The 13,887-nt window shown below is 39.4% G+C and overlaps 1 protein-coding gene across 1 annotated transcript; it reads right to left on the bottom strand.

Moving 5' to 3' along the window:
- Positions 1-9,087: 9,087 nt before the first annotated feature.
- Positions 9,088-9,552, bottom strand: LOC308240120 (endogenous retrovirus group K member 25 Pro protein-like; the record flags this gene model as incomplete). Its single annotated transcript, XM_080653081.1, has 1 exon — positions 9,088-9,552. One exon carries the CDS (start codon positions 9,550-9,552, stop codon positions 9,088-9,090), a length of 465 nt encoding a protein of 154 aa, XP_080509207.1.
- Between the last annotated feature and the right edge of the window lie 4,335 nt (positions 9,553-13,887).

The raw sequence follows: 13,887 nt of genomic DNA, 5'->3' as shown, positions 1-13,887 counted from the left end.
TCTTACTCAATAAAGGAAAAAAAAGAAGAAAGGAGAAAAAAAGAAGGAGGCTCAACCTACAGAATCATAAATGATAGTAACCTGTACCTAGACATCCCTCAAGTCTGTATGTGATGGAGAGATAAATAACATTTATGTATTTAGTCAATCATTATTTGTCAAATTTTTTATTTTTTATTTTTTATTGTTTTATATTTTTGTAATATAAGGAATCCGCTAAAAGGGTATTTTCCTTCCAGTTTCTTAGGATATATTTCTAGAAGAAACCTGAAGCACCAATCAGAAAGAATGTATGCATCCCTATGTTCATAGCAGCAGAATTTATAATAGCAAAGATCTGGAAACAGCCCTAGTGGCCATCAGTAGATGAGTGCATAAAAAAGCTGTGGTACATTTATACCATGGAATACTATGCAGCAGTAAAGAAGAAGAATCTCTTACCCTTTGAGACAGCATGGAGGGACCTGGAGAGTATCATGCTAGTGAAATAAGTCAGTCAGAGAAAGACAACTATCATATGATCGCACTCATATGTGGAATCTAAGTAACAAAATAAACTGATGATTGGAGTGGATCCAGAGACATGGAAGCATGGAACAGAGTGCGGAATCTCAGAGGAAAGGTGGGGAATGGTGGGTGGGTGGGAGGTAATCAACCAAAGACCTTTTATGCATATATGCATAACTCATGGACACAGACAATAGGGTGCTGAAGGCCTGGGGTGGGGGGATTCAGGGTGGGGGGGAGCGGCTGAATGGGTTTAATAGGGAAAAGGAGGACATATGTAATACTTTCAACAATAAAGAATTATTTAAAAAACAAAAGGGTATTTTATTAGAAAAATTTAGATTATCAAAAAAATTTTGATTGACCAATTGTAATGAGTATTTATTGCATAAACCTTTGACAGGTCAGGAGGTATGATGCATTCATCAAAACTCAGAGCCATGGAACCAGATGGCTTGGTGTTAGTCCTGCTTCTAATGCCTCCTAGAGACATGATCTTGGGCAAGTTACTTGACCTCTTCAAGTTTCAACTTCCTCCCTATAAAATAGAGTTAATAATAGTACTTACTAGTACTTCATAGGCTTGTTATAACATTGAATGAGATAATCTTATCTCTCATCCTAGCATTATGTCTGCCTAATAGCTCAAAGTAAATTTGTTAATGTGCTTACATTATAAAACAGGGTTGAGAGTAGTAATAGGAAGGAAGTGATTCTGCCACCACTCCCATTATTTACAAAACAAATCCTGATCACATTTCAGGTTCTAGAGAGCACGAGCCTGAAAAGATTGTTTCCATCCCGTTAAAGAGTGCTCATGAAAACTCTCAGAGGGAGATGGATTATTTAGTTTGTAGATCACTGTGACTTCTTGTCTCTTTCTTCTGTCTACTTGTCTTTAAATAGTTTACTTCTAGAAGTGTTTTTAACAGAGGATAATTCCATAGTCCGTCATTCTCAAAGATGAGCATGGTTCATAGTAAGCAATTTCTGGGCAAATTTGGCTAGAAAGATATCCGACTCTGACCCAGTATGACTCATTTGACTATTCAAAGTGCTTCCATGCCTCTCATTTTTCATGTTCTTTCTTTTTTAAAAATAAATCTTTATTGTTGAAAGTATTACTTATGTCCCTGTTTTCCCCCATTGCCCTTTCCCACCCCCAGGCCTTTACCACCATATTGTCTGTGTCTGTGGGTTATGCATATATGCATATGAGTTCCTTGGTTGATCTCTTCCCCCCCCCCCCACCCTCTCCTGCCTTCCCTCTGAGGTTTGACAGTCTGTTCAATTTTTCTGTGTCACTGGGTCTATTTTTGTTCATCTGTTTATGTTGTTCATTAGATTCCACATAGGAGTGAGATCATGTGATACTTATCTTTTTTAGATGGGCTTACTTCGCTTAGCGTAATGCTCTCTAGGTCCATCCAAGCTGTTGCAGATGGTAAGAGTTCTTACTTTTTTACAGCTGCATAATATTTCATTGTATAAATGTGCCACAGTTTTTAATCCATTCATCAGCTGATGGGCACTTAGGCTGTTTCCAAATCTTAGCTATTGTAAATTGTGCTGCTATGAACATGGGGATTCATATATTCTTTCTGATGGGTGTTTCTGAATTCTTGGGATATATCCCTAGAAGTGGGATCACTGAGTCAAATGGGAGTACCATTTTTAATTTTTTGAGGAAACTCCATACCATTTTCCACAGAGGCTGCAACAGTCTGCATTCCCACCAACAGTGCAAGAGGGTTCCCTTTTGTCCACATCCTCGCCAGCACTTGTCAATGATAGCAATTCTGACAGGTGTGAGATGGTACCTTGTTGTTTTGATTTGCATCTCTCGGATGATTAGTGACTTTGTGCATTTTTTCACATCTCCTGGCTTTCTGTATGTCCACTTTTGAAAAGTGTCTATTTAGGTCTTTTGCCCATTTTTTGATTAGATTATTTATCTTCCTTTTGTTACATTGTATGAGTTTCCTATAATCTTTTTAGTTTAACCCCTTATCAAAGGTATCATTGGCAAATATGTTCTGCCATGCAGTGGGCTCTCTTGTTATTTTATTGATGGTTTCTTTTGCATGCAGAACCTATTTATTTTTATGTAGTCCCATTTGTTTATTTTCTCCACAATTTCCACTGTCCTAGGAGATATATCCATAAACTTATTGCTACAAGAGATGTTTGAGATTTTGCTGCCAATGATTTCTTCTAGGTTTTATGGTTTCGCTTCTTATATTTAAGTTTTTTTTATCCATTTTGAGTTTATTCTTGTGTATGGTGTAAGTTGGTGTTCTAATTTCATTTTTTTTGCATGTATCTGTCCAATTTTCCCAACACCAAAGAGGCTGTCTTGACTACATTGTATGATCTTGCCTCCCTTGTCAAATATTAATTGAGCATAGTGACTTGGGTCGATTTCTGGATCCTCTGTTCTGTTCCATTGGTCTATATGCCTATTCTTGTGCCAGTACCAGGTTGTTTTGAATACAGTGGCTTTGTAGTATAATTTGATATCTGGTATTGTGACTCCTCCAACTTGGTTCTTCTTTCTCAATATTGCTCCAGCTATTTGGGGTCTTACTTGATTCCATATAAATTTTTGGAATATTTTTTCTAGGTCTGTTAAATAGACTGTTGATATTTTAATAGGGATTGCATTGAATCTATAGATGGCTGTGAGTAGTATGGCCATTTTAGTGATGTTGAATCTATGAATCCATGAATATGGTATATTCTTCCACTTGCGTATATCTTCATCTTTCTCTTTTTTCAATCTCCTGTAGTTTTTGGTGTACAGGTATTTTACCACCTTGATTAAGTTTATTACTAAGTATATAATTTTTTTTTTGTTGCAGTGATAAATGGGGTTGTTTGTTTGGTTTCCTTTTCTGAGAGTTCATTATTGGTGTATAAAAATGCCATAAATTTCTGGGTATTAATTTTATATCCTACTATGTTGCCAAATTCATTGATTAAATCCAATAGTTTTCTGATGGAGTCTTTAGGGTTTTCTATAGACAGTTAATGTTGTCTGTAAATAGTGACAGTTTTACTTCCTCCTTTACAATTTGGATACCTTTTATTTCTTCTTCTTGTCTGATTGCAATGGCTAGCACTTCTAGTACTATGTCAAACAGGAGTGGTGAAAGTGGGCATCCCTGTCTTGTTTCTGTTCTTGTGGGAAATGGTTTTAGCTTTTGTCCACTGAGTATGATATCAGCTGTAGCTTTGTCATATAAGTCTTTTATTATGTTGTGGTATGATCCCTTTATTCCAACTTTGTTGAGAGTTTTTATCAATTAAAACTACAATGAAGTACCACCTTACACCTGTTAGAGTGTCCATTATCAACAAGACAAGTAATAACAAGTGTTGGAGAGGTTGTGGAAAAAAGGGAACCCTCATTCACTGCTGGTGGGAATGTACAGTGGTTCAACCACTATGGAAAGCAGTCTGGTGATTCCTCAAAAAATTAAGAATAGAGCTACCATATGACCCAACAAGCCCACTCCTGGGGATATACTCGAAATCATTTATGCACAAAGATATATGCACCCCTATGTTCATTGCAGCATTATTTATGGTGGCCAAGAAATGGAAACAGCCAAAGTGCCCTGTGATAGAGGACTGGATAAAGAAGATATGATACATAATACACAATGGAATACTACTCAGCCATAAGAAATGATAAGATAGCATTATTTGCAACAACATGTAAGGAACTGGAGAACATTATGTTAAGTGAAATAAGTCAGACAGAAATAGCTAAGAACCATCCAATTTCACCCATATGTAGGGTATAAAATTGAAACATATGAAAACAAAGAGCAGTGTGGTGGTTGCTGGATGATGGGGGTAGAAGGGGTTCCTAATATGAGGTGACAGGAGAAGACTTGACTTTGGGTGGTGGATACATGGTGCTATATACAGACTTTGTAACTTAGAAATCCACACATGAAACCTCTATGTTCATGTTGAGCAATGTAACCCCAATAAAATGTAATTGAAAAAAAGGGAGTGTTGGATTTTGTCGAATGCTTTTTCTGCATCTATTGATATGAACACTTGTTTTTTATCTTTCAGTTTGTTTATGTACTGTATCACAATTATTGATTTGTGGCTATTGCACCAACCTTGCATCCCGGAAATAAATCCCACTTGGTCATGGTATATGATCTTTCTTTTTTAAAAATATATTTTATTGATTTTTTTTTACAGAGAGGAAGGGAGAGGGATAGAGAGTTAGAAATATCAATGAGAGAGAACCATCCATCAGCTGCCTCTTGCACACCCTCTACTGGGGATGTGCCTGCAACCAATGTACATGCCCTTGACTGGAATTGAACCTGGGATCCTTCAGTCTGCAGGCTGACGCTCTATCCACTGAGCCAAACAGGTTAGGGCTATATGATCTTTCTAAAGTTTTGCTGGATCTGATTTGCTAGAATTTTGATAAGGATTTAAGCATCTATGTTCTTCAGGGATATTGGCCTGTAATTTTCTTTCTTTGTAGTGTATTTATCTGGTTTTGGTATTAGGGTAATGCTGGACTCATATAAAGAGCTTGGAATTATTCCTTTTTCAGAATTTTTTGAAATAGTTTGAGGAATATAGGTGTTAGTTCTTCTTTGACTGTTTGGGAAAACTCCCCTGTGAAGCCGTCCAGACCAGGGCTTTTGTTTGCTGGGAGATTTTTTTATTCCTGCATCAATTTCATCAGTAGTTATTGGTCTATTAAGGTTTTCTGATTCTTGCTGATTGAGTTTTGGAAGATTGTATTTTTATACGAATATGTCCATTTGGTCAAGGTTGTCCAGATTATTGGAATAGAGTTGTTCATAGTATTTTTTATGATCCATTGTGTCTCTGTGGGGTCAGTTGTTACTTCACCTCTTTCATTTCTGATTTTGTTTATTTGGGTCCTCTCTTTTTGTTTCTTGATGAGTCTTTCAAGGGGTTCATTGATCTTGTTTATCATTTTAAAGAGCCAGTTCTTGGTTTTATTGATCTTTTGTATTGTTTTGGGGATCTCTATATCATTTATTTCTGTTCTGGACTTTATTATTTCCTTCCTTCTATTTTGGAGTTTTCTTGTTGCTCTCTTTCTAATTCTTTAAATTGTAGGGTTAGATAACTTATTACACGTTTTTCTTTTTTTTTTTTTTTTCTTTTTTTTTTTTTTGAGGTAAGCCTATAACTTCCCTCTCAGGATTGCTTTTCACTGTCACATAGATTTTGGGTTGTTGAGCTTTATTGTCATTTGTTTCCAGGATGCTTTTTATTTCTTCTTTGATATCTTTGATAACACATTTATTGTTTAATATCATGCTATTTGGCCTCAATATGTTTGTTTATGATTGTTTTTGTTCTAATTTCATGTCATTGTGATCTAAGAAGATGCTTGAAGACTTAGTCTTTGTCCTAACATGTGGTCTATCTTGGAAAATGCCCCATGTGCATTTCGAAGAATATATATTCCATAGGTTTGGGGTGAAATGATCTAAAGATATCAATTGTCTATTAAGTAATTTAGGATTGTTGTTTCTTTGTTGATTTTTTGTCTAGATTTATTCAATGATGTCAATGAGGTCAATGAGGTATTAAAACTTCTCACTATGGGAAATCCAAGATGGCTGCTGATGGCACAGCAGGCTACAAGATAGTGTGTGAGGGAATGAAAGGAGAGTGCGTGGACATGCGGGGATTGTTTGTATTTGTGAGTGAGGGATAGCTATATTCCACAGGACTGTTGGGGACTGGTGGACCAGGCTCCTCTGTCTGGGCATCCTACACTACTGCTGAAATCTCTCCCAGAACAGCTGGCTCTGCCACAGAGACCGCACCATCTTGAAGGGGAGACTGGCTGTGATTGAAAGCCCAGCCTTACCTTCAACCAGGGAGACCTCAGATACCTCCCAGGTCCCTGCAACGACAATGCCCAGGGACCAACTGCCTCAGCTGCAAACCCACAAATACCAGACTCCAGCCTCCCCAACCATGGGCACCAAAAAAGTCTGCCCAGGGAAGACAAAGCAGTACTGATTATGTGGACGGGCCCTGCACCTTCTCATAGAGCAGATAGAAGGAACAGCTGAATCGAACAACACAAACCCAGAATTGGTGAATTAAACACAGCTTGTGAGGCAATCCATGGATGGAAAGGTCAGACATCACCTAGAGAAAGGTGATATCTGGGATCCAGGCTGGAGGGAGAAACACACATAGCAGGCACTAGAGTCTCAGTGATAGACTGAGCCCCACAAAATCTACGGCCATTGGGGTCAGTGTAGCCCTCGAATGTGGAAGGGTTTCCACAGGGCTGCTGGCAGAAGGGGACTCTAGATCGTAGCCCACAGCTGGGCTAGGCCTAGAAAGGCAGCCTGAAGTTCTATCCCGGCTGTGCAGTGCCAGGGGAAAAAGACATGAGGCAACATGCTTTCATTGGCTTTTTTCTTTTTATCTCCTTGCTTTTGCTTGCTAAGTCCAGTACAATTAAAAACACTCACCAAGACTGCAGGGGAAAGTTGTTTTTGTGGAAACTGGGGATCAGAGTGGGGAGAGATGAACAGGAAACCAGCTCTGTGTCAGTCTGTCCCTCCAACCCAGTATTAAGTGCGGCAGGGAAAGAAGAATGTAAACACTGGTTAGAGGGACCTTTTAGGCCCAGATATTAATACAGCCCTGATGTGAGTGATATAAAAAGGATATTGTCTCTGTTGCACAATCTGCTGAACTTGTTTAAATAGTAAAAATAAACTTTGGTCACTGAGCCATTTCAACCGGGCAGTTTCAATTCTATTCACTAGGTTCGCAGCATAAAAAGAATCAGAGACAATATTAAGAGGCTCTTGGAAATCCTGCAATGCGGCCTTAATAGCTTCTAGTTCGATTCTTTGTACAGAAGTATGACTGGTCAGTATGACTTGGTCTGAATTCATTGTATGATAGGCAGCTTTCCCATTAGATGATCCATCAGTAAAAACAGTTAAAGCTCCTGTTTCTTTGTTGATTTTTTGTCTAGATTTATTCAATGATGTCAATGAGGTATTAAAACTTCTTACTATGGGAAATCCAAGATGGCTGCTGATGGGACAGCAGGCTACAAGATAGTGTGTGAGGGAATAGGTTCCTGCCTAGTATTTTTTGGTATAATGATGGAGGTATTATATAAAAATTGTAGTAATTTATCTTTTAATAGGTGACAACTAAGTTCCCCTGAATATCCATTTAACCCAATTTGCCAATTTATATCAGTCTGAAATAACATTTCTAATTGCTTCCCAGTGAGGGGGAGATAGATACACTGGGGCTCTTCCCCTCTAAGCTGTTTACAATGCTTTCTAATTTGAAATATTAACTGAGCCAATAGTTCTATATATGTAACCACAGTTTTAGAGGATTGATGCCCCATATACTACCCTTTACCTCTTTGCACACAATATGCCACAATTGCCTAATCCTCACAGCTTCCAACTACACACTAACATTTAGTCTAGTCCAGTGGTCGGCAAACTCATTAGTCAACAGAGTGGCAAACCGAAGCTCTTGAGCCGCATGTGGCTCGCGAGCCGCAGTTTGCCGACCACTGCCCTAGGTGGACCCATTCAATGATGGCAGGAGAGTTTTTATTTTGAAAGATGACTCTAGTGGGACTATTTACAGTAGGGTTAATTTGTCCCAATAAAGGTAATTCAGGCTTTACCCGTGCTACTTGGGCTGAGGAAATTGCCTGCTCAATTCTTAGCAACTCATTCCTAACTTCATCTGTTAATGTTCAGGGAGAGGAAAGATTTGAGTCACCTCTAAGTATATTAAATAAATTTGTCATTTCTCCTGTAGAGATCTTCAGAAAAGGTAAGACAATCTTTTTTTATTTCTACCTTCTGAGGCCTAATGCATTGGTTTTCAATTATGGTTCCCAGATACTGGAAAGGCATTTCTTTCTGTACCTTTTCTGGAGCAATTCTTAAGCCCCATTTAGGGAGCTCCTTTTCTAATTGGGAAAACATGGTCAAAGTCTGCTCTTCCCGTGGACTTGCTAAGAGTAAGTCATCCATGTAATGAATAATGTAACATTGGGAGTATTTATCCCTTAAAGGCTGAACAGCTTGAGCCACATATTTTTAACACAAGGTAGGGCTATTGGTCATTCCTTGTGGTAAAACCTTCCATTGATATCTTTTCATGGGTTCTATATTATTAATAGATGGCACTGAAAATGCAAATCTCTGTTTATCTTGAGGTGCCAAGGGAATGGTGAAAAAACAATGTTTAAGATCTGCTACTATAAGAGACCAATCTAAAGGGATTTGTGAAGGCGCTGGGAGTCCAGGTTGTAAAGCTCCCATGGTATGCATAGTAGCATTAACTGCTCTAAGATCATGTAACAATCGTCATTTTCCTGTCACCTTCTTAGGGATTGTAAATATAGGCGTATTCCAATGACTATTGGAAGGCTCTATGTGACCAGCTTCTATTTGTTCTTGTATTAATTCATGAATATGACTTAATTTCTCCTTGGTTAATGGCCACTGATCCACCCATACAGGTTTATCATCTTTCCATTGTATAGGATCAGCATGAGGGTGAGGAGACTGAGTAGTGACCACTCCTAAAAAGTTGATATCCTAATCCTTGTCTTCCTGGGTTTCCTTTGGCTTGGATGAGCTCTTTAATTCCCTGATCATTTTTTCCTAAGCCTTGACCAGTCTGATATCCCATCTGAGTCATTAACTGCTGTCCTTTGCCGGTAAAAATACATGCTTGTAAACCTTCTAAGACATCCCGGCCCCATAAGTTGACTGCAATTCCAGAGATGATGTAGGGCTGAAACCATTCTGTCTGTCCTTCCTCATCTTGCCACCTTAACACTGCAGCACTATGTTGTGTGTTATCAGGAACTCCCACCCCCCTAACTGAGCCCATAGCTTCTGCCGTGGACCAACTTGGAGGCCAGAATTCTTTGCTGATAACACTGACATCCGCTCCAGTGTCCACTAGACCCCTGAATTGTTTTCCGTCTATTCTTAAATTAATCATAGGACCGGTTTTGCTAATTTCATGTATCCAATAGATGTCCAAGCTTCCAAATCCTTGCATTCCTCTTTTCCTGTTTATAGCCTCACCTTGCTGAACATAAGGTAGAAGTAGGATCTGAGCAATTCTTTGTCCTGTAGTAATTTGCATAACATGATTACATTCTAGTATAACTTTAATTTCTCCCTCATAATCTGAATCAATGACTCCAGGCAGAACAGTTAGTCCTTTTAGAGTGTTTCCACTCCTCCCTAAGATTAATCCTAAAGTTCCCGGTGGCACAGGTCCCCAAATTCCTGTAGGAATAGCTTGCCGAGCAATATCGGGGGTCAAAGTGACCGCTATAGTGCTGTTAAGATCCAGGCCTGCGCTTCCTGGAGTTGCTCGGATGAGGGAATCCACCATGGGCCTTGCAGGGCAGATTTCCCCTATTGATGATAGGCCTGGGGGGCGCCCCTCTGGCCGTTTCCCGGCGGTTCACCATGCCCCATGTCTTGATGTAGCTGTTGCCTGTTTCTATGAAATTTTGATCTACACAGACTGGCCCAATGGTTCCCTTTCTGACATCTAGGACACCGAGAGATTAAATCTGGAGGCGGAGTGTTCACGCCTCTCCCTAGAGCGCTACCTTGTGTCCTTCTTGGTTGCCTACATTCCTTTTAGAAATGTCCTGTTTTTCCACACTTATAACACCTCTTATTTCCCACTGTTATTGCAGCAGAGAGTAAATTTGCTTGAAAAGTGCCTGATCCCACATTCTGACACGCTCAAATCATTTCTGTAATGGTATTATCTTTTCTCAGAGGCGTCAGGCATTTCTTACAATCAGCATTGGCATTTTCATAAGCTAATTGTTGAATTAAAATATCTCCTGCTGTCTCATGTTGAATATGACATCTCACTGCTCGAGTGAGACGAGCCACAAAATCAGAAAATGACTCTGTAGGTCCCTACATACATTTACTAAAAGCTCCCTGAGGGTCCCCTTTTGCTGGTAAAGCCCACCAAGCTCTCCTTCCACAAAGTCTAATTTTCTCATATGCCTGTTGCACATAATGTAGCTGATTTTGTACATCCATATACTGTCCCAGTCCTGCCAGCATTTCATAGGTTATTTGAGCATTTGACCCTCCGTTTGCGTGGGCTTGCTCTCGACATTTCTCCAAATATTCTCCCTTCTATAGTAAATAATCTCCTCCATCCAGAGTTGCACGAACCAGAGAATACCAATCATAAGGAGCTAAGAATCCTTCAGAAATATTATTCATAATTTCTCCTGTAAAAGGACCCGTTGGACCATTTTGAACAACGCTTTCTCACAAAGCTTTTATCATTTTAAAATCAATTTTTTCATGGTGTCTTATTATCTGATTTGGGAGCTGTGGGTCAGCTACTTGTATAACAGGAAGAGCAAGCCTTTCTTCCACCGACATGTCCTTCATTCCTTTTCTGATGGCTCTCTGTATAGATGATTCTATTGACGGTGAATTAAATGTTTCAGGATTAGGACATGGAGGTGGAGTGGGCCATAAAGGCCATTCTTCCAATTTTTCTTCCTGCTCCTCTCTAGGAGCGGAGGGAGCCAGGGGAGGAGACTCCTCCTCAGCCTCTCTAAAAGGCTCTAGCAAATGCAATATTGTGTTCCCCATGGAGAAACAGTTTGGAGGCAAGTTTTTTCCCTGCTGCTGAGCTTTTTTCAAGTTTTGACCAACTTTTTGCCAAACATTCAAGATCTAATGTACCTTCTTCAGGAAACCAAGGGTTATGTTCTATAATGTCAAACAAAAACTGTAAGAAAATACCTTCTAAAACTTTAATTCCTTAAGCATGCAAACCAAAAGTTTATAATAAAGATTACTTTATAATATAATTCTGCCCCATTAGCCTGGCTGAAAAAGAGGTTCCCACCCTACTTACAGATCGAGACTTCTGCAGCTGATCTTGGGCTTTGCGTGCAGTGAATTTCCCTCACCTATATGGTGAATTCTTCCCTACCTTTTCGGTGTATTCCTCCTTTCTTCACTCTAGGCAAAATATCATCACCTTTGGAGGCCCCACGTCGAAGGCGCCAGTTGTGAGTGTCCCCCCACCCCACGTGCTGCATGGTTCAGGGTTCAGGTTCAGGGTTCGGGTTCTGGAGGAGGCTGCACACAAATGAAAGAGACTATACAAGAAAATATAAATTTGGGAATTGGGGACCAGGTGGGAGCCCAGCTCAGGAGGAAGGACTCCGCTTTGCTCTGGCCTTGCTATCTTTTTTATTTTATTTTTTATTTTTTAAATTTCTTTATTTATTAAGGTATTACATATGTGTCCTTATTCCCCCATTACCCCCACCTCCCATTTATAACCCCACCCCCCTGTTGTCTGTGTCCATTGATTAGGCTTATAGGCATGCATATAAGTCCTTTGGTTGATCTCTTCCCCTTACCCTCACCCACCCCTAACTTCCCTGAGGTTTGACATTCTGATTAATGTTTCTCTATCTCTGGATCTATTTTGTTCATCAGTTTATGTTCATTAAATTCCACAAATGAGTGAGATCATGTGATATTTATCTTTCTCTGCCTGGTTTATTACACTTAGCATAATGCCCTCCATCTCCATTCATGTTGTTGCAAATGTTAAGAACTCCTTCTATTTTACCACAGCATAGTATTCCATTGTGTCAGGGGTCCTCAAACTTTTTAAACAGGGGGCCAGTTCACTGTCCCTCAGACCATTGGAGGGCCGGATTATAGTTAAAAAAAACAAAACTATGAACAAATTCCTATGCGCACTGCAGGCCTGGGACAAGTCGGCTGCTAAGCAGGACAGGCAGAGGCACCCAGCGGGCTGGATAAATGTCCTTGGCGGGTTGCATGTGGCCCGCGGGCCATAGTTTGAGGCCCCATGGATGTACCACAGTTTTTTAATCCACTCATCTGCTGCTGGGCACTTAGGCCGTTTCCAAATCTTAACCATGGTGAATTGTGTTGCTATGAACATAGGGGTGCATATATCCTTTCTGATTCGTGTTTCTAGTTTCTTAGGATATATAACTAGAAGTGGGATCACTGGGTCAAATGGGAGTTCCATTTTTAGTTTTTTGAGGAAACTCCATACTGTTCTCCACAGTGGCTGCACCAGTCTGCATTCCCACCAGCAGTGCACGAGGGTTCCTTTTTCTCCGCATCCTCACCAGCACTTGTCATTTGTTGATTTCTTGATAATAGCCATTCTGACAGGTGTGAGATGGTACTGCATTGTTGTTTTGATTTGCATCTCTCTGATGATTAGTGACTTTGAGCAGGTTTTCATATGTCTCTTGGCCTTCCTTCTGTATTCTTTCGAAAAGTGCCTATTTATATTACTAGCCCATTTTTAATTGGGTTGTTTATCTTCTTTTTGTTAAGCTGCATGAGTTCCCTGTAAATGTTGGAGATTAAACCCTTATCATTGATATCATTGGCAAATATGTTCTCCCATTCAGTGGGCTTTCTTCTTGTTTTATTGATGGACTCCTTTGCTGTGCAAAAGCTTTTTATTTTGTTGTAGTCCCATTTGTTTATTTTCTCTTTAGTTTCCATTGCCCTAGGGGCAGTATCAGTGAAGAAGTTCCTTTAGCATATGTCTGAGATTTTTCTGCCTGTGGATTTCTCTAGTATTTTTATTGTTTCACATCTTCTGTTTAAGTCCTTGATCCATTTTGAGTTTATTTTTGTGTATGCTGTAAGTTGATGGTCTAGTTTCATTTTTTTGCATGTATCTGTCCAATTTTCCCAACACCATTTATTGAAGAGATTGTCTTGACTCCATTATACGTTCATGCCTCCTTTGTCAAATATTAATTGAGCATAGTGATTTGGGTCGATTTCTGGGTTCTCTATTCTATTCCATTGATCTATATGTCTGTTCTTGTGGCAATACCAGGCTGTTTTGAGAACAGTGGCTTTGTAATACAGCTTGAAATCTGGTATTGAGATCCCACCTACTTTGTTCTTCTTTCTCAGGATTGCTGCAGCTATTTGGGGTCTTTTTTTATTCCAGATGAATTTTTGGAGAGTTCTTTCTAGGTCTGTGAAATATGCCGTTGGTATTTTAATGGGGAGTGCATTGAATCTATAAATTGCTTTGGGTAGTATGGACATTTTGATGATGTTGATTCTACCAATCCGTGAATACAGTATATTTTTCCATCTGTTTACGTCTTCCTCTACCTCTTTTTTCAGTGTCCTGTAGTTTTCCTTGTATAGTTCTTTTACCTCCTTAGTTAAGTTTATTCATAGGTATCTTAATTTTTTTGGTGCGTTGGTAAATGGGATTGCTTTTTTAGTCTCTCTTTCTGTAAGTTCACTG

Source organism: Plecotus auritus (assembly GCF_963455305.1).
Source record: "Plecotus auritus genome assembly, chromosome: X".
Lineage (NCBI taxonomy): Eukaryota > Metazoa > Chordata > Mammalia > Chiroptera > Vespertilionidae > Plecotus > Plecotus auritus.
The sequence above is the reverse complement of the archived record's forward strand: the minus strand, read 5'-3'. Positions and strand labels throughout refer to the sequence as shown.